A 26,233-nucleotide genomic window follows, 5' to 3' on the forward strand; every position below is an offset into this window, starting at 1 on the left:
ACTTCATGTGTGCACAGGGTTAGGAGGCGTACTTTAAAAATGTATTACAGTACAATTACTAATTAAAATGTAGTCACTAACCTAATCCAAGTATCACAATATTAAATTAATGTAACTTGGTTTCTTTCCGTCTTTTGGATTACTTCAACGCCAAATAAGGTGAAATTGTTTTACGTCTGTAATGTTTTATGTCTGTCTATTCACACACCCTAGCCCAGTCACCAACATCACCACCAACAGTCCCCAGATATTTTTAAGTAGTTTAAGTAGCAGTAGTAGTAGTAGTAGTAGGTTGGCCTGTGTAGCTAACGTTTGCAATTGGTCTATGCAGTGCGTGCAGTTCATTTGTGTAACTCATGTTAGTGGTTGGTCTGTGTAACTAGAATTAGCAGTTGATATCACCTGTAAATATCTCTTTAAATTGATTGTTGAAATAAGTTTATGGCAAAATTTTGACCTGTTGAAAGCATTTTTTAAAAGAGATAATTGCAACTTTCTGATTAGCTGGCTTCACTGCGACCAGAGTGGCGTTGTGTGACTCATAACCTGTTGCATGTGTGCACGCTGCACATGATAGTGTATCACTCTTTATTTAAAGTGTATTTTAAAATTGTTTGGAAAAGGGCAGGCACTATCAAGAAAACCCCTGGAAGGTGAGTGGTTGAACCATCTGTCATGCCTAATACGGGCTAACTTCAACCAATCACATCAACTCACTGGACCGAAGCCGAACCCCGAAGCTGGAAGTAGAGCGAAAACATAGTTTCCATTGATAAAAGCCTTCGGTGCTGTTCTTTGCCCTTCTTTCAATGTAGATATACTCTCCAGCTCTGATGTAATTGATGCTATCACAGTATCTACGCTAACCTCTTCGGGAGCCGCCGTTGTTTGTTCAAGACGAGTTGCTTCCGTGGATGCTTCCCGCTGTCGGTGCACCTAAAACCACACCTGTAGCTTCCAGTAGTCCCTCTGAGGACACTGATTGGCTTGCACCACCTCTGGTACAGACACATACAGATAGCTTGGAGCCTGGCAGGACATAGTCTTACGTGATCTCGCAATCTTGTGATCTCATGAATCCAGCTGCCTCACAAAGTAACTAATAACCTCCATTTCTACTAAATGTAACTGGAATCTGACTGCGTCCTTTTTTTTTTTTTTGTGGCTATAATTGAATACAGTTTCCTTTTCGTATCCTTATTCTGTAACCCTGTAACATATATCTGCTACTCTCCAAGCCAGGTAATATTTAGTATTTAGTTTTACTTTTCTTATGAAGTGATAACTTGATAATGAATCTGACGAATATATACATTATTCAAACTGGTGGTGGTGCATGATAATGTAATAATGAGGTTTGTTTATTCACATGCTGCTCTAGTTCAGTGGTTCACCTATTTTCCTCTTCAAGTCCCCTCCCTCCTCTCCTCCTCCTTCTCTCCTTTCTACCCTTACCCTCAGCTTCCTCCCTCCCTCACTTCCTCTCCCTCTCCCCTTCCTCCCTCCTCCCTGGCGGCTCCACGTCCCAGCTGACGGAGAGGAGCTGTGCCCTTGAGCGAGCTCCATGCAGCAGGAGCAGTAAATATCTGTCTTCCGATACAAGTCTTGATGAGACTCCCCAGAATGAGGCGCGTGTGATATTTTATAACACCTCCGAGATGTTTGAGCTTGCCTGGTGTGTTTGTGAAACCAAGAAAGGAAAGCCAGCAAGGAGACAATTGGATTAGACCAGAGACATTTCTATTCCTTATGAATAGATAATCACATCTGTTTTGTTAGGGTAGGATGTCATAAGCATAATACAGCTCTATGATTTATGCTCTGTGGTATCATTTGTGCCCATTTATCTGAGAAGCTCTTTGTGGGCAATAAATCAATATATTGTGATATCAGATCTAATATGGTCTTGGATTTAATTACTGTAATGTCAAAATATATCTTAAATGTTGTCTTGTCCAAGTCTTTAAGACTATGTTACAGGTAAATTCTTTTCTGAGCTAATTTGAGTGTGCTAGTTCAATAAAATCAGCAGTAAATTCTTTATTCTTTATTTGGATTCGCATTTGCTTCCACAAAGTGAGGGCTAGTCACCGACAACAAAAAGACAACAATTAAAAAAAAACACTGTTTCATTAAAACTATAAAAAGGAATGTGAAAATTTTAATCAGAAAATAAGTCAAATGACTCTACACATGAAACAATACATAGCAGTAACCTACAGTAGAAACAAAAACCAAATTTGTCAGACACACAGCACCAAAAAAAGCAATTACACCATTTTTCATTTAAATAACTTTCTGAAAGAATATCTGTTTTTGATCTGTCTGATGTTGACAGAGAACATATTTCATGCAGATGACCCTCTATAAAGAAGAGTTTGTGTATATTTACATTACAAACATAAAAATATATACATGCATTTATACTAATATGTGACATTTCTTAAAAAAAAAAAAGGTTAAGATTCTCTGATTAAAGTATTTTGGGTTGTTGACAAAAGAAGACATTTGGCGATGTCACACTGGGCTTTGGGAAACGCTGATCAACATTTTTCACAATTTTCTGACATTTTATCAACCAAACAACTAATCGATTAATCGAGAAAACAATTGATCGATTAATTGACAGTTGAAATAATCATTAGTTCCAGCCCTAATTTTATCCATATTGACCACCAATTTGAATGTTTTGTTGTTGCTAATAATACAACAATACTACAATATAAACAAGAAAAATCGAGTCGTATTGTGTGTGTGATTGTTGACAGGTGCTAACATAAGAATGACTGAGGTGCTGTGTGTGTGTGTGTGTGTGTGTGTGTGTGTGTGTGTGTGTGTGTGTGTGTGTGTGTGTGTGTGTGTGTGTGTGTGTGTTTGGGGGGAGGGGGGTGAGCACAACTGTGTCAAAAGAGATAATTTTCCATAAGTAGGCTTGACTCCCTTCCTCTTCTGTAGTAACCTCCCCCAGTAGCCATGGTAACCATGTCATTTCCAAGGAGGGCTGTTCGCTGCAGTGTTAGCGTGGAGGGTCTGTGATCCACCAATCACATGTTCCACTCGCCTCCTCTGGTCCAGAGCATCTGTCGCTCCCTCTGTCAGTGCTCACGTACACCACTCTCTGTCTCGCTCCTTTTCAGTTTCTGTGACTGTCTTTATCTCTCGTCTGAAAGTTGATAGCTCTGGAAAATACCCAGAATGCTGCGGTGCCATTCCTCTGGAGTAGTGACAGAATGTGGAGGCAGTGGCTGAGGGATAGATGACTGCATGTGACTGGTCTGTCTGTGTGAACATGTACGTCTGTGTGTATGAACTTAAAGGCAGTGCTGCTAGGACAGCAACATCCCTGCTATAAATAACACTCATAGGTGTGATACTGATTAACTGTGTTTATCATTTATTATCAAAATACCACAGACAGAAGGAAAGAGTGACCACAGCGTGGTGTGTCCCAGGGATTTTCCATATCCGGGGGGTGAATGACCACAGTGTTTACACATCTGTTTGGAGCAGTTTTTCCACTGACAACAAAAGTGTCTATTTAGCAGAGTATCCACAGGAATTATTATTTTATTAAATGTTTTGTAGAGCAGATTTAGTTCCACCCATCTATACCCTGTTCGGTCTCAAACTTTTTCTGACATGCCTCCCTTCATAAGTTAAAAACAAGTTCATGCCCCCACCCTACAGTTTGTATCAGTCATTAACAATAACTGGGGAAGCAACAAATAAAAAAGGATCCAAGTTGAATCTTGATGAAATAAAGGTTACCGTGAAAGCATTAGCAAACTCTTATTTATGTCCCCTGCGTAAATTATATTTATTCAGTTTGTTTCACTCTGTATTTTTCCCCATCCACTCCCACCCCTGCTGTGGCTCTATCCCCACCCAGGGGAGCCCATCCCCCAGTTTGAGAGTATCACAGTTTATTGCCCAACCTATGCTTAGGACAGTATGTTTAGGGAAATATCTAAGTTTATTTGCTTTCTTGCAGAAAGTCAGACTGGTAAATATCAAGTTGCATCTAGCAGCTGGTTAGCTTAGCCTAGCATAAAGATTGGAAACAGGAGAAAACAACTTGCCTGGCTCTGTCCAGCAATAATAAAATCCACCTATCAGCACCTCTAAAGCTCACTAATTCACATGTTATAGCTTTTTTTTTCTGTTTTGGTTTGGTTTGTTTTTTTAATCTGTACAAAAACTGAAGTGTAAAACACCTTTTTTCGGGGAGTTTGGTGAGTATAAGGCTGCCACTGGACACTTGCATCAGCATTGCAGCATCCTCTATCTGTGTTTTCGAAGTCCCCAGGAAACCAGCCTCCAAGCTGCAACCTACTCGCTGAAAATGGCAAATTAGCAACTTAGTCACTAACAATATGAACGTAGGATAGAAGCTGTTACCTTCTCTTTTCTAGTGATTTGGCCATTGTCATGTCAAGGCTCATCTCCTGATGTGCAAATATTCTACCAAAACAAGTCCCCCACCAACATTGTTTTGCAGGGGCACTGTTGCTGCATCCTGGACTCAGCACTGCCCAACTAGACTGTAATTGGTTTAGAGAAATACAAACAAGCAAGAGCGTTTTTCCCGCATATCAGAATGATAATGTGTGGAGCCAGACCTTTCTACAGAACTCAGTCTCACATAACCAGACCCGTCTTCACAGGGCTATTAGTGGAGCTAGCAATGGTTGCCTGGCAACTCATGGTGATGTTTCAGTTTCAGTTTGATTTTTGTAGTCATCAAAGTCTTGATAAGAAAGACTAAACTATGAAAAAAAAGCAGAGCTTTGTGTCACAGAATATATATTTTTTATTTTTTGCTACCTAATTAATCATATCTTGAATCCTCAGCTTTATCTAATGACTCCTTTGGGGGATTCTGACCCCAGGGTGGGAACCACAGGTCTAATATCAACACTCTATCTACTGATAATGGTCGATTTCTTTGTTTCCTTAAAGGCAGAAAGGTTTAAGAACACTATGCAGTTGTGGGTGGTTCTCCAAGATAAGATAATCACATCACTTACCACACACAGGTGTAATAACCCAGCATCAAACATATTACATGGTTACGGCTGTTAAGGTTCTCGGCTTCTCCCTCCTGCTCGCACAGATAGTGATCAGATCGAGGCATTTTCCAGGACAGCAGTGAGTGGCTGCCATCCTCCTGTGCTGGAGCTCAGCTATGAGGAGAAATCAGCGGGGGTGAGCTTGTCATCCTCAGCTCCCGCTCAGCTGGCTGCAGTGGGGGCGTGTCTGCTGAGGGGTGAGAGGTGGGAGGACAGAGGGTGTCCCTAATACCAATGGAAAAGCCCCTAATCCTCTGTTAAAGTGTCCCCATTGACGGTTGGGGTGGGGGCCCAAAATAGCGTCTGGTGTTATTGTTGTTCTTCTTCTGCTGTTGTTGGACTTGTAAACCCCCCCCTCCCGTAGTAGACACACATAGATCCACTACTGTTCGCTGCAACACTGACTTCATGCAGCCAGGTAGAGCAAACCCACCCTGGACACACAGAACACATACACCCTCGTTGCTCTTTGTTAGTGGAAAAAAGCTGATAAGCAGGATGACAATAAAGAGCAGCGTGCTGGCAGAGACTGAGGGAGGCTGGGAGAGTGAACCACAGTGGGAGGGAAAGAGGGAGAGTGGGTGGGATAACAAGAGAGAAGAGGAGGGAGGGGGGTTGACATATACCAGTCGAGTCATTTTAGCTAAAGTATTTGTTTCAGCTGCTATTTTCAGTCTGGCCCCTCTCCCCTGCTTGCCTCCCCAACCTTGGATATCAAGATCACACCTACACCCCTCCCACCCTTCCACACCCACCCAGCCACGTCCCCCTTAGAGTAAATGAAGGTGAAGAAGAAGAAGAAGGAGGCAGAGAGGGAGGGAGAAGCCTCAGCTATTATGGTAAGTCAGGGTGCTCTTCCTGCACCCTCCCCGTTCGAAGGTGCTTTCTGGGGCAGGGGCCAGCTTCTGTGAGGCGGCAGGGATTTACCCTTGTTGACACATTTAAAAAAAAAGATAAAGAGGAGGACAGGGAGGGCGAGAGGCAGCAGAGGGGATTTGGCGTGTGTCCTTCCTGCAGCGTGAAAGACTGTGAGATGCTCAGCGCTTTGTTTACTCACCACTGGACCCTCTCTCTTCTTCTCCCCCGCCCCTACTCTCTTCTTTCCTCCGTCTGATGAGCAGGGCATCGACCAGACAGCGGAAGGAACTTTTGTATCCGCTACCTCCTCCAGTACATCTTGGTTTTTGTTTTTTTTACTGTGTTACCTGAGCCAATGGCGCCTTGCTCTTTCCTCTGAGTGGGATGGAGCCCCCGAGGTTAAGATAAGGACAGACCTAACTGACTGACTGACTTAGTAGATGACTGGTTGGCTGCTTGGCTGGTCGGCCACTCCGAGCTCAGGTTTCACTCCTGTTCACTCAGAGGAGAGAAAGAAAGAGGGGAAGTGAGTGAACATGGCTGTGGAAGAGGGTGCTGTCTTCCTAACACAAGTGAGTTAGATTTATTCTGACATTTATTTGTGTTATTTTAATTCTGAAAACTTAGCCTGCTGTTGTGATTTGGTATAATTTAGAAAAGAGAGGTTGTTGGCTGTCTCAGAGCTTAAAGCAAATTCAGTGTTACACTGTATCACTCATTATGACTGCATGCATGGGTGTTTGGATGTGTATGAACATGGAAAGCTGGTCTTCTGCAGTCAGAATTAATGTGCATGTTTTCTTCAGGGTAATAATAACATGCAGGAGTCTTTTAGCACCCATCAGGGAGTTTGGTGTCTAGAAAGCTAATTGCACCTGCATATTCATGTTGTCTATATAGCCTACAGTAGAGATATGTGTAAATTATTGAGTGAGTTGGGCGCCTTTTCTTTTAAATGAATTGCTTTCTCAGATACTGATTTACTCTGTGTTAATTAGTTTTGGACAAAGCCAGGCTAGATGTTTAAGCCTCTTTCCATTCATCCAGCTTCATATTTAGCACACAGGCATGAGAGTAGTATTAATCAATTCAATTAACTCTTTGTTAGCAGGATAACAAATGAATGTATCTCCCAAAATGTTTAACTGTCCTGAAATGTCCTTTAAGATGGAAGAAAAGCATGTAGTATGAAAGGCTTGTTTTCTAGTGCTTTAAGGAATTCACTCACCAGTATCTTAACAGGGCAGTTCCCCCTAAAATCCAAAATGCATGTTTTTTCCTCTGGCCTGTAGTGCCACTTACCCATCTGGAGTGTTTTGGTGTGAGTTGTAGTGCTTTGGAGTCATCACCCGAAGAGATGTCCGCCCTCTCCTTTAAATATAATGGGACTAGATAGCACTCAGCAGTGTGGTGCTCAAAGTGTAAAAAAACAACAACATTTAAAAAAAACATCCGCAATGTCTCTTTCTAGAAATCATGACCTGGTTACTTAAAATAATCCAGACCTTTTTGTGAACAAGTAAATAAGTATTAAGTAAGCAAGTATCAAATGTGAAAACGGTATTTCCCTACAGCTCCACATGAATCTGCAGCCCCTTCAGCTTTCCAGAACTTTATAGCAAGTTTCAGCTCAGTGTTAATCTCTGTCTCACAACTGTTCTTTCTCTCTCTGCTCAGTGAGTACTTTCACTGCTCTCAGATGTTCTATTTTGGCTGCTGCAGGCAGCTTTTTTTTTTCCATGAAAATGCTCTAAAAACCGACTGTACACAGTTGGTAAATTAAGCATTTGGCAGGTAAAGGGTCAGATGTTTCCTAAACTGGTTGAAACAAGAAACAGAGCTGGAAGGAGAGTGAATTTTGGACTTAGATTAACCAGATTTACAGAAACACATCAAATGAATGATGATGTTGCTCCATTACTTCTGGATGTGTAAATACGCAAGTATTCTCTAACAGGCTGTCCGTATCGACTTGAAAATTGATAATATTGTTAATGTTGTGTTTACAGCTTATTTCAGCCGTCCCCAAGTGGCCATAAAAAGAAAATTGGACAGAAAATGTTCAACAGAAGCACATTTGAAACAAATAATTACTGTAGGTACTTTAGTGTGAGGCTGCAGCTATGGATTATTTTAGTAACTAAGTATCCTACAGATTAATCGATTAATCGATTAATTGAATAATTGATTAGAAATACTTTTTCCTAATTAAAGAACAACAGTAAATAAACAAATGAGAAAATAAGACAGTTGTCTTAAAATGAACAAATAATTTATTTCCTTAGAAAGAGCAACATTTTTATTTATTAAATTGCAATACAATAGTATGATCTTTCAAAACTACACCAAACCCTCTGAATATACCTGCTCTATTGGTGCATTTTAGGCTGCAATTGCTGTTTACAACACCTGATATTTTGCTTTTTGGAGTATTTTATGAATAATTGTGAGGGGAATTGGTGTGCATGTGTGTGTCATAATAATAACATGAATAAAGCTCAGGCTTTTAAAAAGTTGGTCACAGACTTTTATTCTTGGTGGCTGTTTTCTTGAGCAAAAATTAAGGACACACTTAGAGAAGTTAGAGCAGTTTTGGTTTAATCCCAAACCTTGGACTCTTTCTGTTGTTTTCCATGGCCTGCCTCTTCTATTCACCCAATGGAAATTGCTGCGAGAAACATTTATTTATTGTACTCTTTCAGCCGTAAAACACTTCCTGGATCCAGGAAATGATTTAATCATCTCATCTCAATCATCCTTTCATTCATTTACTGACTCATTCTTACAGTCATTTCTCCAAGTGCCCATTAGGAGGCATGATACATTGAACCACTTGTCTCCTCTTTGCAGAGCTCCTGAAATGTTTGGTGCTTTCCATCAGCAACACTGCTACAAAAGAGGAATGTTTTAGAGTGATGTTGAGGACAACAGTGTGTGATGTTGATGCACTGTTCATAGAACATCTTTACACATTTGAAATCTGAGGAGACTCTAAAATATGAAGACTCCTCTTATAGATTGCTGTTCATTGTGTTGCCAATACCATGATTTTCATCCATACCTCTTAAAGCCTTAATAATGATTTTCTGGTATGAGCACGTTGACAGTGAAATTGGGGCATTAATTCATCAATAGCTTTGCTATTTTTAGCCTTTAGGGAAATCAGGATGATAGGACAAAGCGGGATTGGGGGATTTGGGATGGTTGACAGTTTAGTGATGAGAGGAATGAATGTGGTGGTTGGTGGGGTGAGGTTCGTTGGCAGTGGTGGGTGTTGTAGTCCACCACTGGATGCCCCTGGCTTTGTGCTGGTGGAGCTCTGTCTGTTTTGTGCTGTCAGGAGAGAAGGGGATAAAGTGGAACAATACGGCTGCTGCTGGTCTGGCTCTCCTCTTCTAAGCTCACTCAGTTCACCCAGCGACATCCATGTCTGTCTACATTTGTATGTACATATTTTTGCCTGCATGTATTTTAAGGGAACACCGTCCAGAAGTGTGTGCAGACATGTATGTGTTGATATATTCCTTCTTATACATGGATCCTGTGCAAGATACTGCACAAGTTTGTGTTTGGTTACACACTCGGTGCAGAGTGCCAAACTGACATCATCACAGTCTGGCTGCCGGGGATATCAGTCTTTATACATCTAAATATCCTCGATCCATCTAGACTATCACAGCGTTGATGTCATGAGGAGAAGAAGTGCCAAGTACAGATTCAGCAGAAATGAAAACAAATGCTCTGCCGCTCCAAAACCTCATGAATCTCCACACTGCCCAGCTTCTATTTGAGATCATGACAGACACTGTGTCCCAGTTTTGTACTGCATAACACTTGTATACACTGCATAATATTGTATTTTGCAGTTGATATAAATGAAATCAATATACTTCACTAATTTATCCCGAGAAAAACTAATAAATTATGTGCGCGTTGGACATTAAACTGTGACTGTGGAACTTTGGTAAACAGCACAATTAGAAAGCAAATTGATTAATACATGATTTTGTTTTGTTTATTCTAATGTTTTGCAGCTGTGAGTTGCTGTTCTGTTTCTTCTTGGGCCAGTCATTGTGGGCCAATATAATTCATCAACAGCACACTGAAAAAGTATGTGTGGTTTTTTTTTTTAGGTATACATATAGTACTGTCTTTCGCTTAATCTTGTCTCTTTTCCATTGTAAACAAACTTTATACTCAAGACCTGTTTCAAATGAGTATTTAATATGGAATTGTGATACAGATTCCCACAAGCTATAAAAAAGACAAGACATTCTTCATTAACTGGACACAACTGATATGGTAAAAGTAGCACCTTAATGCTTTAATATAGTCTCCAGTGCTCAGATCATTAATATTATTGAGTTATTACATTTCTAAATTAGCCAGACTGATATTAACTTATCACAGATACATCTGTGTCAGCATATATGCTGACCCACAAGTAACAAGATATTGAAATACAGAGGTTGTGAGGCTTTACTTGTTTTGGATTTGGCATCTATACTATAGCGACCCGAGGGAGACTCGAGACTAGCCACCAGCAGGAATTTGAGGAAAGGGCACCATTTTCCATCACTTTAGGCCTATAAAAGTGATCAAAGAATTATTCATTTCCATATGATTTTTTGTCAAAGCCACAGGGCCACTGGAGAGGGACATAAGAACTTGCAGGTTGCTGACGTGTGAAAAGTCTGACTCTGGGAGTGCCTTAGTAGTCCAAGAGGCTACTGTGCATTCCACATTGTTGCGTGACCACATGGCCTTCGGAAGATCCCTGGTTCAATTCAAGTTGCTTGTCACGCCCCTGTCTTTTTCTCATTTCCTGTTTGTTGTCTTATAAAGGCAAAAAATGCATGAAAAATCTAAAAAAAAAAAAAAAAAAAAAAAAGACAAGGAAAATCTGACTCTTAACAATAAGAAATGGAGTTGCAGTCACAGTAGCAGTAATATTTCAGTTTTCTTTCTCCCTTTTTAAAGAGCATCTGCAGACACCAGTCGGTGACCAGAGGGCATTTTTAATTAGAACTAGGATGGTTAATTGTAATTTTTACAGCGACTTACCCGGAAATTAGCTGCATTTTTGACTTCACAAGACTTTAATTGGGAATGATATAATTTTCAGCTTTTCCGGTTATCACTCGTGTGTCAGATTTCTCTCCCTCTCTGTCTCTCTCTCATCCTCTCCCTTCAATCTAACATTAGATTAATGCTTTCGTTCAGGCTTAACCTAGTCTTTAATGGCCCCATTTTCTTTGAACCTCTGATCTGCGGAGGCTTAATGATATTTCTCTTACTAATCTCTTGCCCCATCCTGCGTAATGCTTCATTCACAAAGACTTGAAGATCCCTCATGCTGGACGTAGATGGGATGTGGACGGAGGGTGGAACATGTTGGTCACTGGTTTTCACTGCAGGCATTAAGGGATAAACTGACGAGAGCAGTGAATAGTGACTTATGGATGAAGACTACTTAATCTGTTGGCACTTAAGCTTGTGCAGATGCAGAGGAAGAAGCAGAGAGTGCTGCCTGATATTTAAAAGGTTACTGCAACATGGCAACCATTGAAAAAACATGCAAACTTTAAAAATGCTCTTAGACGTCCATATTTTTAAAGATGCACTGTATCTGTTTTAACAGTAAGAGCATGTATGAGTGTGTTAATATTTCATTGTTGTCTTATGTACTAATACATAGTATAGTACAAACCAACCAGTGATTTTCTATTAAATATCTGTATTTTATGTTTAAAAGAAAAAGATCACAGTATTACATGTCATGTTTGACTTACATAATATTTGATGGTGTAAATCATTGAGTACTTGTCATGCGCACTGGTGGTCCACAGCAGCGTGACCCGCGTATTTCCATGTCAGAGGTTTTAGAGCGGTCAAACATTTGGTGACACTCAACAAAGCCTGAGAGTCGTGGTGAGTCACACAGGCCTGTTGCACACAGCGTTGCACAGACTAAGGACACATGTCAGTTATGTAAGAAATACGTCTGTAACTGTTGGCATGTGTACCAACACACACACACATGCTGCACAGATATTTTATTATGTGGAGAGACTTTGACTTGAATAATTGATGATAGCTGGGACTGACGGTGATTTTCTGAGCAAAAAAAACTGAGATTATCTTGATGTTTTAGGAATAAACTGGCTTTCAGTCATTTGCAGTATTTCAGAAATTAAACTAAATTTATTCATAGTGCACACTTTAAAAAAAACAACAAAACTTAAACCAATTGCTCTACCAGAGAGGTTGAAAATACAATAAGATGAATACAAGAAAATAATACTAAAGAAACGAAGGAAAATAAATACATATGATAAATAAATACATTTAGACAATCAGGATAAGTCATCAAGTCAGGAGACTTTGGCCAATCACAGGTCAGTGACAACAACTGAGCAGCCTAACTTTCTGTGCAGTTTTCCTTCCATATATGTGTGAATATTCCTGATCAAATTTCCTGTCAACATGATGCATATGACTGTGGCATAAACACAGTAGTGTATTTGTGTTTAGTGGTGTGGTTGAGCAAAACGAGAAAGGAAAAAGAAGAGTATTGGTGGCTGCACTTAAGACAGAAGGGTTTTGATGATCAGAGCATAGGGAGCAACAACTTGCCCACAAATAAACACTACAGAAGTTCAGGAAGTTCACGTCTTAAATCTCTTTTGCTGGGTAAAGTGAAGGGAGAATCTGATGGGTTAAACTGGAGCAGAGTGAGCTTCTTTCTGGCTCATGCACTTCTCTCTAGGTTCCAAAACATGGATAAAGATATGTCTTCAGTGTGTTTTTTGTGGACATATTGTCCAAAAAAATAGACTTGAAGCCTAAATAAACGCTTCAGCTGGGACACAAGACACACAGAGCTGGTGGTTGTGTGAGACATGTGAGTAAATAACGCATCTGACTTACTTATAGTCAAGACAGGGAGTATTTAACAATGTGGAATGAGACTCAATTAACTATCTTTTTCTAGAATCACGTCCTGCACCTTTAATGTAAGTGTATGAAGTGACCCCCTGTTCAGCTTATAGTTCTTCTTGCTATCGTGTTTTCTTATCACAAAGACATTGTTTTCATCCCACTTGTAAACAAATGTCACTATGAATCATGCTGGTATCATGGGATATGTAGTCACAACGTAGAAGTGTCACAGAAAAAGAGCAGGAAGTTTACTTCAGTGTCACAGTTGAGGTGTGACTCTGTGATGACAGAGAGCTGGTGGAGAGTGCCTGCTGGCTGGTTTAGACTGGATGGGAGCCAAAGTGTTTCTAACAGGTCATCGTGAAGGACGCTGAGTCTTGGTGTCCATGTCCATGACTAACAAGTAGAAGACATCAGTCTGAGAGCATAGTGAATGGTCTTTGAACCGGTAAATCACAACACATGAATAAACAAACGTCTTTTGATTAATGTTGTTAGTTTGCTTTTTCTTACAGTGGAAATTAAAATTGTTTGTCTTTTCTGATGGTTGTCTTCCCAGAATAGTAGAGACCGTTTTATTGGCATCTATATCGACTGATACTCACCTTGTAAATTGTGGTAAATAAGATGACATTCACAGATGGTGGTGGTGGTGTTTATCTGTTGTGTTGCATCATTTTTGCGCTAACTAATGTTGTGTTGGTTATTTGCAGCTGGGAACAGTAGCTAGCATCCCCAGCTGCCGTTTCAGAGTAAAAAATCACTGGCTGGACACAAATCTGAAGGCAATAGCTACAATAATTTATTTATTTATTTATTTAATTATGTTTATGGACTTGGTCTTTGGATAAGTAACTTCTACAGATATGTACAAAGGAAATAACATTTTTAAGTTTTACCCATTAAGCAAAAGGGAAAATAAGATAAAATAGATAAATAAGTCAATTTTAAGGCCACATGGTATCATGGTATCAGTTTCATGGTATCAGCCATATTGTTATTTTAAACATTGGTATTGAATTTCTCCATCGATGCATCTCTGACAGAAACACAACACAATCCAGTGCACAAGCGATGAAGTTCTGATGCTGTATCCCCACTGTTTCTAACATGTTTTGTAGTGAGGCAGCAGCCAGCAAGAGATTCAGGCCGCTGCACTGGATGTTTATGAGTTTTCACAGTCAATGGCCTATTTCACTGCACAGTGCAGCTGTGCCAAATATTAATGATTCTTTTGCAGCTGCTGCTCTAACTTGATTGCTTTTAATGAATAATCTTCAGCTTTTATGATGCCTCTTTAAACTTTTGGCAATCTTATAAAGTTACTTGTGCATGTGCATCCCTTTATGGTCGTGCTTGTATTTTTGTTGTAATTGTTCTTGACCCTTGTGCTGGTTCCGGCTCTGTGCCAGTGACACAGTCTCTTGTATCATGACTTTTCTCAAGGCCACGAGAACAGAAATATCATTAGTGGTTCAGTGCTACCAAAGAGTCCTCTGGGAGGTTGGGGGAATGGAAAAAGGAAGACATTTCTAGATGTTGGCTGATTGGCTGCAGAGATACACTATGAGCTTTGGCTTAATGGTCTCTTGTAATCAGGAAATGACTTGGTTTCCAGTTAGCGCCGCTTCATCTGCCATTATTTTGTTTGTGTACACATGAGCACACACAGACACAAATATTTTCCTCTCACAGTTTTTTACACTGAAGCCTATCAGTGGAACAATCTGATGCTGGATGTCTTGTTCGTTCACATTTTGGCTTTGGGTCAGATCCCTCTATGTTCGTCAGAGTTATTTCTGGAAGAGCACGACGGAGGGGGGAGGCGGAGAGTACAATGTTGGATAACCGCTCATACCGTTTGGCCCTGCTGAGTTTATCCTAAGTGTCTCTGGACGCAGGGCTAAATTTAGCAGGTCTGGGCTTTTGATAATTCAGGGGAATTTGGTTTTTGAGCCTCTATTATGAAGCAGCATATCACAGCTCTTCTCGGTCCTGCTCTCAGCAGCTCCACTGCTGAGTTTTACAAAATGCTCTTTGCGAGGCTGCTGCTGCTCCGAAGTAGCAACAACAAAATGTGCAGAGTTTGCTGTGTGTCATTTTATGTCAAACTAAATGTCCTGGGAGCTAACATGAGCACAGAAAAGAAACACAGCCTCCCTCTCTTCTGTCTCCATCTCTTCTTCTTCTTCTTTGTCTACTCTCATCCTTCTTTCGATCTCTCCCCCTCCCCTTTCTCTTCCTCTACACGCACACACATACACACACACACACACACACACACACACACACACATGCACATCACATTTGTTATAGGGGCAAAAACATGCTTGCCTCATCATTTTATTTTGGTGTGCAAAGCCCTATTTCTGTAGTGAAATAAAGGACAGCCAAGCAGAATAGAGAAGCTCTGCTCCCCGTAGCACAGCGACGTATACACTCCGACGTGCTGTTACTGGTGGATTCAGAGGAGATCTCTGTGGACGGGAGGAGGTCTCTATGGCAGCTGAAGGACCACCCGGTCATTGAACTTCCTACCTTTGGGAATCAGAGACATTTGGATTGAGAAAAGCTGGAATAACAGTTAGGCGGGATCTGGTGGATGATGGAGGATGACGATGGTTGTTGGGGTGTTTTGCTGTGGCTCTGGTGGCTTGCTGATGGATTTACCTTTTGAGATGTTTGCGTTTCAGCATTGTCTTGATTTCAGACATCGATTTGGGACAATGGATCTACTCTATTTGTGGATATTGGCTTTGTTTTTTCCCCTTCTAAGATGTTTTTTGGGTTTCTGAGAAACTATGACAGAGTTCTACCTGGTAAAGTAACATTTCGGCATTTGTATGTGCTTTTATTCTCCTGTGTTCCCAGTTTAATGCAGGTAAGCATGTGTTTAGAGTCTGACGTGACATGCTCACCTCCTCTCTCTTTCTCTCTTCTTTTCTCCAGTCTGACAGTAATGCCAGTTACCTGCGAGCAGCCCGGGCAGGGAACCTTGAAAAAGTCCTTGACTACCTCAAGTCTGGGGTTGAGATTAACATTTGCAATCAGGTACGTTTTCTGAAACTGTTTTTGTGAGTGTCTGTCCTCCTCAGGGTCAAAGGAGATTTTTTTTTTCTACACATAAACACTGCATTAGCCGAATTTCAAATTAAAGGCTCAAGGGCTCATGTCTAACTGAACAAGCAGGATCAGCCTGTAGATGAAAAATGTTATTATCTTAACCCATCCATTAAGCCTAATTAATAATTTATCTCACAGTATATCCTAGTGCACGAAGTACAGCAACTCCACTAAATATATTTTCTTTCTCAGAATGGTCTGAATGCTCTCCATCTAGCCTCCAAGGAGGGGCATGTAGAGGTTGTTGCTGAGCTGCTGAAGCTTGAAGCTGCTGTGGATGCAGCCACAAAGGTAAGGCCCCCCCACCCCGTCACCTATCAGCTGATGTTATGGAGGACTATATTTGGATCCAGCACAAAATGTGGCTGCACTGTAGGATTAAACAGCACGCAACTACGGCGCTACTGTAAGTGTGCAGCCTCTGTTAGGGGTTTAATATTGGATCAATAATTAATGATCGCTGTGGGGATTGCTGCTGGATAAAGTGAGAAAAATTAAGCAAGAAATATATGTCAGAATAAAGCAAAGGGAATTCAGTATTACTACAGTAGAATGTTTTAATTGGAAACAAGCCTGTATGTTAAAAAGAATAAGAAGGGTTATATTGTATGTAATGTTCAGGGGTTTCTTCCTTTGAAGCATCTGTACTCTGATGCTAAAAGGAGTTGAGCGGGAGAGCCATTGAAAACATTATCCAGATTTGAGCCCAGAAGGCTTCCACTCCCATTTAGTTGTCTCGTTCAGCCTCCCTGCCACAGGCCACACGCCTAGTGCTGACATAAACAGAGGACACAATGAAATATTCAAGATCAAGGAGAAAATCTCCCCAATTAAAGCCTCCCTTTATTGTGACCCCGAGGATGCTGGGGGATTAGTTTGAGACTTGGGAATCCACTGCCTGTGCACTAATGCCTATAGATTTGTATTTTCTGCAGCCGATGGAGACAATCAGGGAGGCAGAGCCATCGAGGATACCTAGATTTAGTAACACAGAGCATTTCGTTCAGACTGTGTGGTGTTTAATGCTACAGTTAATTGTGTATCCGCCCCTAATGTTGTGCTGCTCTTGTTGTGGGAGAATTAAACAAGATGCCTTGTGCTCGGTTCATTAGTCACTTAGCAGGTCTGTAACAAATACAACCCTTGTGAAGCTTACAACGTTGAGACTGTGAGAGAGATGTTGAGTTAAGTTTGTTGTCATCTCTGGGGCTGCAGTCTGTGGTGATTTACTTGATTGATCTGTGTTTGTGGAGCCTTAGATGTTCAGTTTGAAACAGTCAAAGAAAAGTTTATTCACACCAATTTTTTAGGCTGTAGTGATGTTCATGTTAGAACCAGATCTGCTACAAATGCCGTGCATACTAATAATTTTCTTGATACATTTGAGGGAAATGTAGTCCAGTTGCTGCATGGATTATATTCAGTGGCAATGTTTCTACTAGTGAAACGAGAGCTGTGGTTTTGTACCACACACAAGTTGTATGTAGAGGTAGACAGAATGGTTGGTGGACGTACCAAGCTGGTCTTTGTGTCCCACTGTTTTATGCTTTGTGCTTCAAGTCACTGTTGACTTTTTTAAATAACCAATACCACCAGCTTTGTTTACCCTTAAAGGTGAGGTAAATGGTTTTGGAGAAAGAGAGTGACAGTGTGAGTGAGTGAGTGAATAGTGACACCCTGGGTTGGGTTGAGTCTCACTGTTATGTTATGAGTGGCAGAGTTTTCTGAGCCACAAACCCAAAGCACTGATTTTACACACCAAAGTCTGTTTACAAAACTCTGCATATGTGGAGCTAGAAAGAGCACTGAACTATGGCTGTTTCATCCAATATGTTTTTTTCCTTGGCGGGGAAGGTCATCACCTGCACTGTTCTGCCTCTGATTAGCTTATCCTCATATCTTTTACTCTCAAACTAACCAATCACTCCTCATGCCTCAACTTAAAAAAAGTGTGTTGAGTGTACATAGTCATGACAAAAACTTTAACCATGCTGTAGTTGCTGTGAGCTGATATTGTATTCAAAGAGCAGATATTAGAGGAAAAAAAATAATTTGTTGTCAGTGTGCACTGGTTTGTCATGGTGAGTGTTCATAAGTTAAGTGAGTTGCATCTCTTCAACATTGTCTTGGGTCAGTTGTTCAAAAATTCTGATAAAGTTAAATCAATACCACTCTTAGCAAAAGCTGAACCATGTAAGCTTCCTAAATTTAGTGTTCTACATATTACAGAGCTATAGTTTGCATTATATTACACTGATGATCATGACATTGTATCCGCCCCCTGTAGGGGTGTATATATTTCTATGAATATAGTATTCCTATTTCCAAAGGAAATGCAGTACAGGAAAGTTTGTATGGGAACAAATCATTCATCTTAAGTATGTGTGTCTGCACAATAGGCCTTAAATGTCTATAATAAACCATCATCAGTTAGACAGCCTGTCATGATTCAGTTTATAAACTGATAGTAGAATTGGTTTTACTGTTTTGTATTTAACAGAAGCCTTTAGGCTCAGTAAAAGACACACACTCATGTCTTCAGCTACACTGTATATCAAACAGTCCAGTCTGTCTTTTTATGAATCTGCCCCATGCCTCAGCAGGCATGCATATCTGATTTCCTTGCTGCAGTTTAAAGTACATGCAACAGATGATCACTATTGTGCAACAGCACGTCTCAAATAAGAAAGGCCAGTATCACGCGGCCAGCCAACAGGCCTGGGGTCGACTCTGCCTTCACAAGGTCCTGCACAGGCTCATAAAAAGCCTCCCGTAGTTTTATTTATGGCCGGGGCTCAGCGGGAGATCATTTATGTGTGGGACGTGGGGCATCGGAAGTGACACATTGTTGGCAGTGCAGGCAGGGGGATGCCAGAGCTGGAACAACAGCGGTACAAAAGTGTGGTTGGCGTGAGGGGGGATTCACTGGGGCACATGGATACTGACATGGATAGATATACAGACTATAGTGGCAAACATTCTTACACACACACATACACACAAGCAATATGGTAGGACAGGTGGGATGGAGATTAACACACATTCCTCTGGTTGTTTCATGTAATCCAGAAAGGAAACACTGCTCTGCACATAGCTTCACTGGCTGGCCAAACGGAAGTCGTCAAAGAGCTGGTCAATAATGGAGCCAATGTCAACGCACAGTCTCAGGTGGGGTATACTCACACACACACACACACACACACACACACACACACACACACAGACATGGACATGTGCACAATGTCAAAATGACAGTAAGCTCCTGCTGGTGTACAGTACATTTAGGACCTGAAACAACTTTTAATTTATAGTTACACTGCTCGATGCACACATTTGTTTGGATGATACTGTATCATGAAGTGACATTGAGGGAATCACTCGGTGGAAAGATCCTCGCTGACAGACTCTGGCGTGGCGCCAACTAGGCCTCTGCCTCTCCGGGATACTGCTGCCCTTGCATTTTGCATTTAACTCTATCAGATCAAGGTGAGAGAAAGATTTCAAGCACCTTCTTTCTCTCTGTTCTGATGAAACACTCAGAACCAGTAGAGATGTAACAGAGGCACAAAAGTCTGACAGACTTTACGTGAACATTTTGTTTTGTCAATGAGATCTCTTCTGTGAATGAGTTCACACCCGGCATTACAGTGCATCCCCAGATGCATCTTGAGTGACCTCCCTCCTCTATATGCAAATGAACACAGGTTATTTTGTCAGGTGAATGTTCATTACTGTCCATTTTGCCGTTCGATACAAAGATTTAACTGTTCTTTCATTCAAGTGTATTTTTATGTAAAATAGAAGAAGAGCATGAAAGTTAAAGCGTAGCCTGTGACATGTTTGTAAATTTGTGTTTTGGTCCATGCAGAATGGCTTCACTCCTCTGTACATGGCTGCCCAGGAGAATCACCTCGAGGTGGTACGGTTCCTTCTGGAGAACAGCGCCAGCCAGAGTATGGCCACTGAGGTACTGTACACACGTGTGCGTTTGTGTTATTGTGTGCGTATGTGTGCCAGTCCTGTGTCCACCCCTCGTACCATTACAGTATGTCTCCATGCATTTTCTCTGCCTCAGTCATGTATGGTCTTTACATCTGTTGTACTAACCACCTTCCTCTCCTCTCCTTCCTCTTCCTCCTTTTATCATCCCAACCCCACCCACTCTGCATCTGCCTGTGTTTCCGTCTGTTTCTCCATCTCACCGTCTTTCCTTTACTTTACTGTCTTTTTCTCATCTATTCTGTCTCACATTCTCGCTGTTTACCTCTCTTGTCTTTCCCACCATCCTCCTCTGCCTGCCCCCCTTCTCCTCCCTCAATCCCCTCCTCTTCGTGAGGAACTAGGCAGAGCTTCATTGATTGGTAGTGTATGGTGGTGGTGGAGGCAGTGTGACCTTGAATGGGTCACAGATGAGGTCCGCTCCGCTCGCTGCCTCTCCTCCATGGCTGCTGCCGCCGTTACTGCTCTGATTTACGTTGCTCAGCCTGTGGAACCCATACACACACATACTTACCAGTCACCACACGTACACACACACCAACACGTGCACATACGGAGATAAATAGCTGATGGGGCTAATGGAATACCCCAGCCAGCCTACAGTCCACTGGTTTACATCTATGGGCTACATGCTGGAACAAGGAATGCCCTTCAAGACGTACATACACATGTACAGAGAATATTTTTGCATGCGCATGAACACACAGAGCCAGGACTGATATGAACATGCTATATGAATGCAGGCACATGTACGTTCAAACTTATCATATGCAGAAACGCACTTCTGTGGCAGGGAGCTTTCAGCTGAATTATGCATCATAAGGGTGGTGTGTGTAGGAGATAGATAGGAGCCTAGGAGTTATTATGTAACTTACATTAGTGTCCTATATGGTGAGGAGGCTTGGAGATGTACAGTAACCCCTGCATCTGTTTGACACATGGGCTGTTAGGTTATAATTTACCCTCCTAAATGCTCAACAAGGTGAGAAGGTTGAACTCCAGAGTGTTAATTATGCATGTCATTTTTTCTCGTGAGCATCCTAAAGGACCGTGTGATTTGATTTGATAGTGGCAATATAAATATTAAAAAAGTAACCTCCAGTTATAGTCACAAGATAATTGCTGACTTTCGCTGACTTTCTTGGCATTTCATGATTCACCAAATCAAGTTTTATGCACTTCTCAGACAAAAGAGTGTTTAAAAACAAAAGGCAATTTGAAGTGGGGTTGTATGCGGTACTTACTGATAATCAGTGTATTACCTACAGAAGCCAAGCAATGAACTGCTGTGGACAGAATCAGCAACAAAACATACTGTATTGAGACAGTTAAAGTCTGCCTAACACTTAACTTTAGAATATTTTCAGCACATTACCTTGCATCAGAAAACCTTTTCCAATGGGAAACTGTTGTTATAAGCCAAATCTTACTCTCTCCAAACCAACCAGACCTCGCAGAACACAGGAGTTGTTGGCCTTCTACTGTCTCTATCCATTAGCTTGTTTGTGTTATTGTGTTACTTTGGTGAATCCAGTTCTATTCTTTTAAAATACCAAAGTCACAAAATAAACTGTCCACAGCAGTACATTGTTTAGCTTCGGTGCTGCTTCCCTCTCTGCTTCTCCAAACGAGGCAGGGTGATGACCACCATCTACTGTAGGTGATACACTGATAATATGGATAAGTACCTTATACAGCCCCACTTCAAAAAATCTCAAATGTCCCTTTAAGAACTCATGCATTATCCCATTATAGGAATTATAGGAGTCAGGGCTCTTGCAATAGTTTCCTCCCTGCAACAAAATAATAATTCTGCAAAAAATAATATTGGAGCACCATCTCTCTATTACCTGCTCCAAACCTGTAGGTGTGACTGGATGGATGATATGAGGGTCCATCCTTTCACACCTATGCCGTATCAGATTCGTCACCAGTACTGCATTACCGCCCCGCTGACTCTTCTCTCCCCTCATTTGCAGGATGGCTTCACCCCTCTGGCGGTGGCCCTCCAGCAGGGCCATGACCAGGTGGTCTCCCTGCTGCTGGAGAACGATACAAAGGGCAAGGTACGCCTACCTGCCCTGCACATCGCTGCCCGCAAGGACGACACCAAGGCCGCGGCCCTGCTCCTGCAGAACGACCACAACGCGGATGTCGAGTCCAAGGTGAGTGACGACACTGATGCAGCCAAACTCTTTTGGTGGAACCTCAGCTGTTTGCTTTGGTTTTTTTTTTAAATCTCTTTGATTGTTTCTTTGACTATTGATGCCTTTAGTTTTCTTTGTCAGTTTTTGTTTCTTGCTGCCTTTTTCTCTCCTTCTTTCTTGGTTGAATTTGCTTTTGATGCTCTTTTTGGCAGAAAGGGGAAAGTGAGCAGAAGTACATTTTTGTGCATGCTTTTGTGCATGTATATATTTAATATCTTTCTCAAATTTAAATGTACAGTTCGCCCCAAAATCAAAATTACATATTGAGTTGCTTTTGGAGATGTCGCTCACAGAGGTGACTGCACAGCCTGCTTGTATCTGTGCATGGCAGCTACCTCGCTGACCTTCTGTGGCTGACACACCTGTGGGTCTACACAGACAGGGTTTTTGTTGTGGGGCTGCTGCTGTTAGCCCAATCTTTCTACATTAAGTTTACAGAACAGTTTTGAAGAGAAGGAGATTAGAAGATGACTAACCAGAGAGCAGTGTCATTTTTTTCCCTAATACAGAGGGAGACAGAGAGGGAGGGGAAAACAAAGAAGACGGAGAAAAAAGAAAAAGAGAGTGCACTAGAAAAATGATGCCCTGCGCCAGGCTTTTTTCATGTCTCTTATATATTCTACAGATATAAACACTGGGCCTCATGCAAGAACCACTTGTACGAACAGATTTATTCTTTCATGGTGTGTATGAGTGATTTAGGAGTACTCGTGGCATTCACCAATTTTCTCATATTTTGAATTTTCTAATTTACCAGACCTGTTGTAGAGTCATGTGTAGTCAGCCTTCATTTATTCAAACCAGTTTTTCACTAATTCATGTATATTTCATTAGTTTGAAAACATTTTGAGATTGAAAAACAAATTACACGTTATAATTACGTTGACACTATCCTGTTTGACTACATTTAACATTATAATATAGTTGCAAATTTACTTATAAAGCCCATACTTATTAATGTAATGATGTTTTATTACTTCCTGTCAGGTGTTTTGCCATATATCTTCACATGCAGGTTGATGAAGTTGCTGTTCTTCCTCATGCAACATCCTCACCCTGTCCTCTGTCCCCATGATGAAAACTTCTCCTTGACCTCCTCCTTCCACCGCAGTCATCGATCGCTTTGCTGTGGCGGGCCTTTTTTTTTTTTTCCTTTGAAGCCATTTTCATATGGAGACATTTCTTCTTTAACTCAGTGGCAGTCTGACCCTGTCGGCCAGCATTACAGCATTTACTTTTCCCTTTCTTTGCTTTAGCAGGTCTTTTGATTCCACTACTGACTCATTTTTTTTCCAAGTTCTTGTTATTCTTTGATGCCATTTTCATGACTGGGCACTTCCTGTAATATGGAGCAGGGAGCATAACCTTATATGGTGTTATTGGGTTGTTAATTATGCTAATTTACAAGTCTATTTACACAGTTATCTGAAGTTAAGTGGTGGATCTGACATGACGTGTTCGTACGAGCCCACTGTACGAACAAAAGTAAGACAAATTTAAGATAAGAATACAAAAATGTTCTTGCATGAGGCCCACTGAAACTGAGGTGAGAGGTGTCATGTTGTTGATATGATTGTATATTTTTGCAAAGAACTGCGCATGTCACTTGAAAAAATAGCCAATACTCCAAATTTCTAGATGATGTGTGGCTACGGCTGTGTATGACATGTGAGTTGTGCTGCTCACACAGGCTGTGTGGCCACCCTAACCTGTTAATATTAGTGCAGAAATAAAAAGCAGATGATTCCACTAAGAGTCAAAAAAATTCAAAAGCAATGTCTCTTTCCAAAAATCATGACCTGCTTACTCAAGATGATCCACAGACCTTGTTGTGAGCAGTTTTCATACAGGAGCTATTTTCTCTGTTCCAAAGAAAAAGTGACTAGTTCCATTATAATGGAGAGAAGGCGGACACTTCTATGGCTGATATCTCCAAAAGTCAGCAACTCACGCCAAAATAAACTACATGGATAAATAGCACTTACAGGCCTAAGGAAAAATATGTATTTTTGATTTCGGGGTAAATTGTCCCTTTAAAATCTTGTCTATCTAAATCTTAGATAACAACACCGACTTTATTTTGTACTGAGCTCTTTCTCCCCTCTCTCTGCTCCTCCACTTCATGTCAGTGGAGGATCTTTTCTGTTTTTTGCTCACTAACTGCCCGTTCTCTCCTCTCTTGGCTGACTCTGTAGATGATGGTGAATAGAACAACAGAGGTACTCCTCTACTCTGTACATTACGTAGTCTCTTCATCGCAGCTCATAAAAACTCAGAAAAAAAAAAACCCAACAACAAACACTTCAGTGCCCCTGACTTGATGCAGTAGTGTTTCTGCAGCCCTTTGTCTCTTCCCCTTTCCCATTTTAACTCATCTTCCTCTCCATCGCTTCATTCATGTAGTGGACACTTCTAGTCATAGAGACAGTCAGAGTAATAGCATGTTTCATTAATACTGATTTAGGAAATCCTGAAGCTGGAGGCATGGGTATCAAGGTTTTCCTTGATTCTAATGGTTTCATGGTGTCCTAGGTTTAAGCTCCAACTGTTATTTTTTGGCAAAATCTTTGTGACTGTTGACAAAATGTCTTCCTAATGTGTTCTGACACAGTCCTCCCATGAAACTTATTAACATGATAACCTGTGTTAGCATGAAAAGTGGTTATCATTCATCAAAAAGCAGTGGTTTGTCCATAACCTGCATGGCAACAAAATCCCCCATTCAGCTGTAAAGGAACCCAGCCTTCCAGCAGCAAACACTTAGTCTGATTAGTTAAGTAATCTCTGCCCTCTATTGATCCTAGTGCCACTAATCCTCAACCCCTGCACCTAAAAAGCATTTTTGCATGGGACCAAAGCAACAAGCTAACTCAACACTGCTTCTATGGTAACAAAGGACCTTTCGTCACACCAAAGCCAGGTGGCCACCCTCTGTGTGTGCCTGTTTTGGTTGGCATTAGCAGGCTGGCCAGTTATCTGTTATGATTCATCCAAAAATGGCTTTGTTGATCTGAGACTCCTGCATCGTGGTAAACACATTTGCACAGCTCTCTGACTGAGGATGGAAGAAAGATATAGCAGATTTTATAAACAGCACATGAGATAGGCACTATATGTCTACAGATTGACTATTAAAAGACATTTTTTGTTACTTTTCTAATATGATTTTAAGTGTAAAAATATTTGTAATAGTGTTATGGGTGGAGCTTTTTGAGATACCAGATATCAAGAGAAAATAGTGTTTTCACGGTATGTCATCAATCTGGAGGCCAGCCATGTTGCAGGTACTGAACGTAAACAGCCTTTCCTGATTATCTGCCGCCTTCAAATGGGGTCGTGTTTACCATTTTCAAGAGAGGAGTCCATTTGAACGCCCTCCTCGTGTGGTATTCCTGGCTTCATAAGTGGAGTTCATGAGTTGTGTACAAGTACTCCCCATGCAGTAATTACATCTTCCATTTGAAGGCAGCAAATTGTCACTCACACTGAACCCTAACAGCGAACCTTAGACATTTATTTAAATTTCCAAAATGTCATGATCAGTTGATCACCTACCTTGGTATACATGTCATTGATGAACTGATACTGAGCCTTTCTCACATCCACACACCATCTGGTTGTGGGCTTCCAATCCTTTGTAACATTTAAGGCCTTCTGCTGTGTCTGGACTCAGCCAAAAATCAAGGTAGTTCATTATGTCTGGAAGGGAAATGGAAGACAAAAATGTTAGGTCATCATTCTAAGACGAAGGAGCATATGGCTCTTCATCACCTATTAACCTTAGTTTCTGAAAATGTTGTACCCTTTTCTGCTAACCAAGTCCTTCTTCAGGAGTTTTAGCAGCTTCAATCAATCAATCAATCAACAATACATTGTGTTGTTTACGTCCAAGTATCTCCATAATGGCAAAACCATGACTTTGGTGCAAACACTATATACACTTGTATGAGACGCCTCCTCTCCACTGGATTATCGGTTATTTGAATTTGGGATTCCAGCAATTACATGGCTTAATGTCAGATTCATTCACTCATT

At 41.1% G+C, this 26,233-nt stretch overlaps 1 protein-coding gene across 20 annotated transcripts in view; it reads left to right on the forward strand.

The window, feature by feature from the left end:
* LOC146315546 (ankyrin-3-like) overlaps positions 1–26,233 on the forward strand; it is a 162,487-nt gene that overhangs the window by 68,245 nt on the left and 68,009 nt on the right. For 16 of the 20 annotated variants that reach the window (XM_084735499.1, XM_084735520.1, XM_084735518.1 and 13 more), the window contains exons 2-7: positions 15,819–15,920; positions 16,185–16,283; positions 19,062–19,160; positions 19,861–19,959; positions 21,971–22,156; positions 24,394–24,417. In XM_084735499.1, the coding sequence (XP_084591625.1) occupies positions 15,819–15,920; positions 16,185–16,283; positions 19,062–19,160; positions 19,861–19,959; positions 21,971–22,156; positions 24,394–24,417 (609 nt within the window). Of the gene's footprint in view, positions 1–5,772; positions 5,909–6,180; positions 6,500–15,818; positions 15,921–16,184; positions 16,284–19,061; positions 19,161–19,860; positions 19,960–21,970; positions 22,157–24,393; positions 24,418–26,233 lie in introns of those variants that run through there. The other 4 variants (XM_084735512.1, XM_084735498.1, XM_084735503.1 and 1 more) reach the window with 3 other exon arrangements.

This window comes from Lutjanus erythropterus, chromosome 14 (genome assembly GCF_056507025.1).
Source record: "Lutjanus erythropterus isolate fLutEry1 chromosome 14, fLutEry1.hap2, whole genome shotgun sequence".
Taxonomy (NCBI): Eukaryota; Metazoa; Chordata; class Actinopteri; order Lutjaniformes; family Lutjanidae; genus Lutjanus; species Lutjanus erythropterus.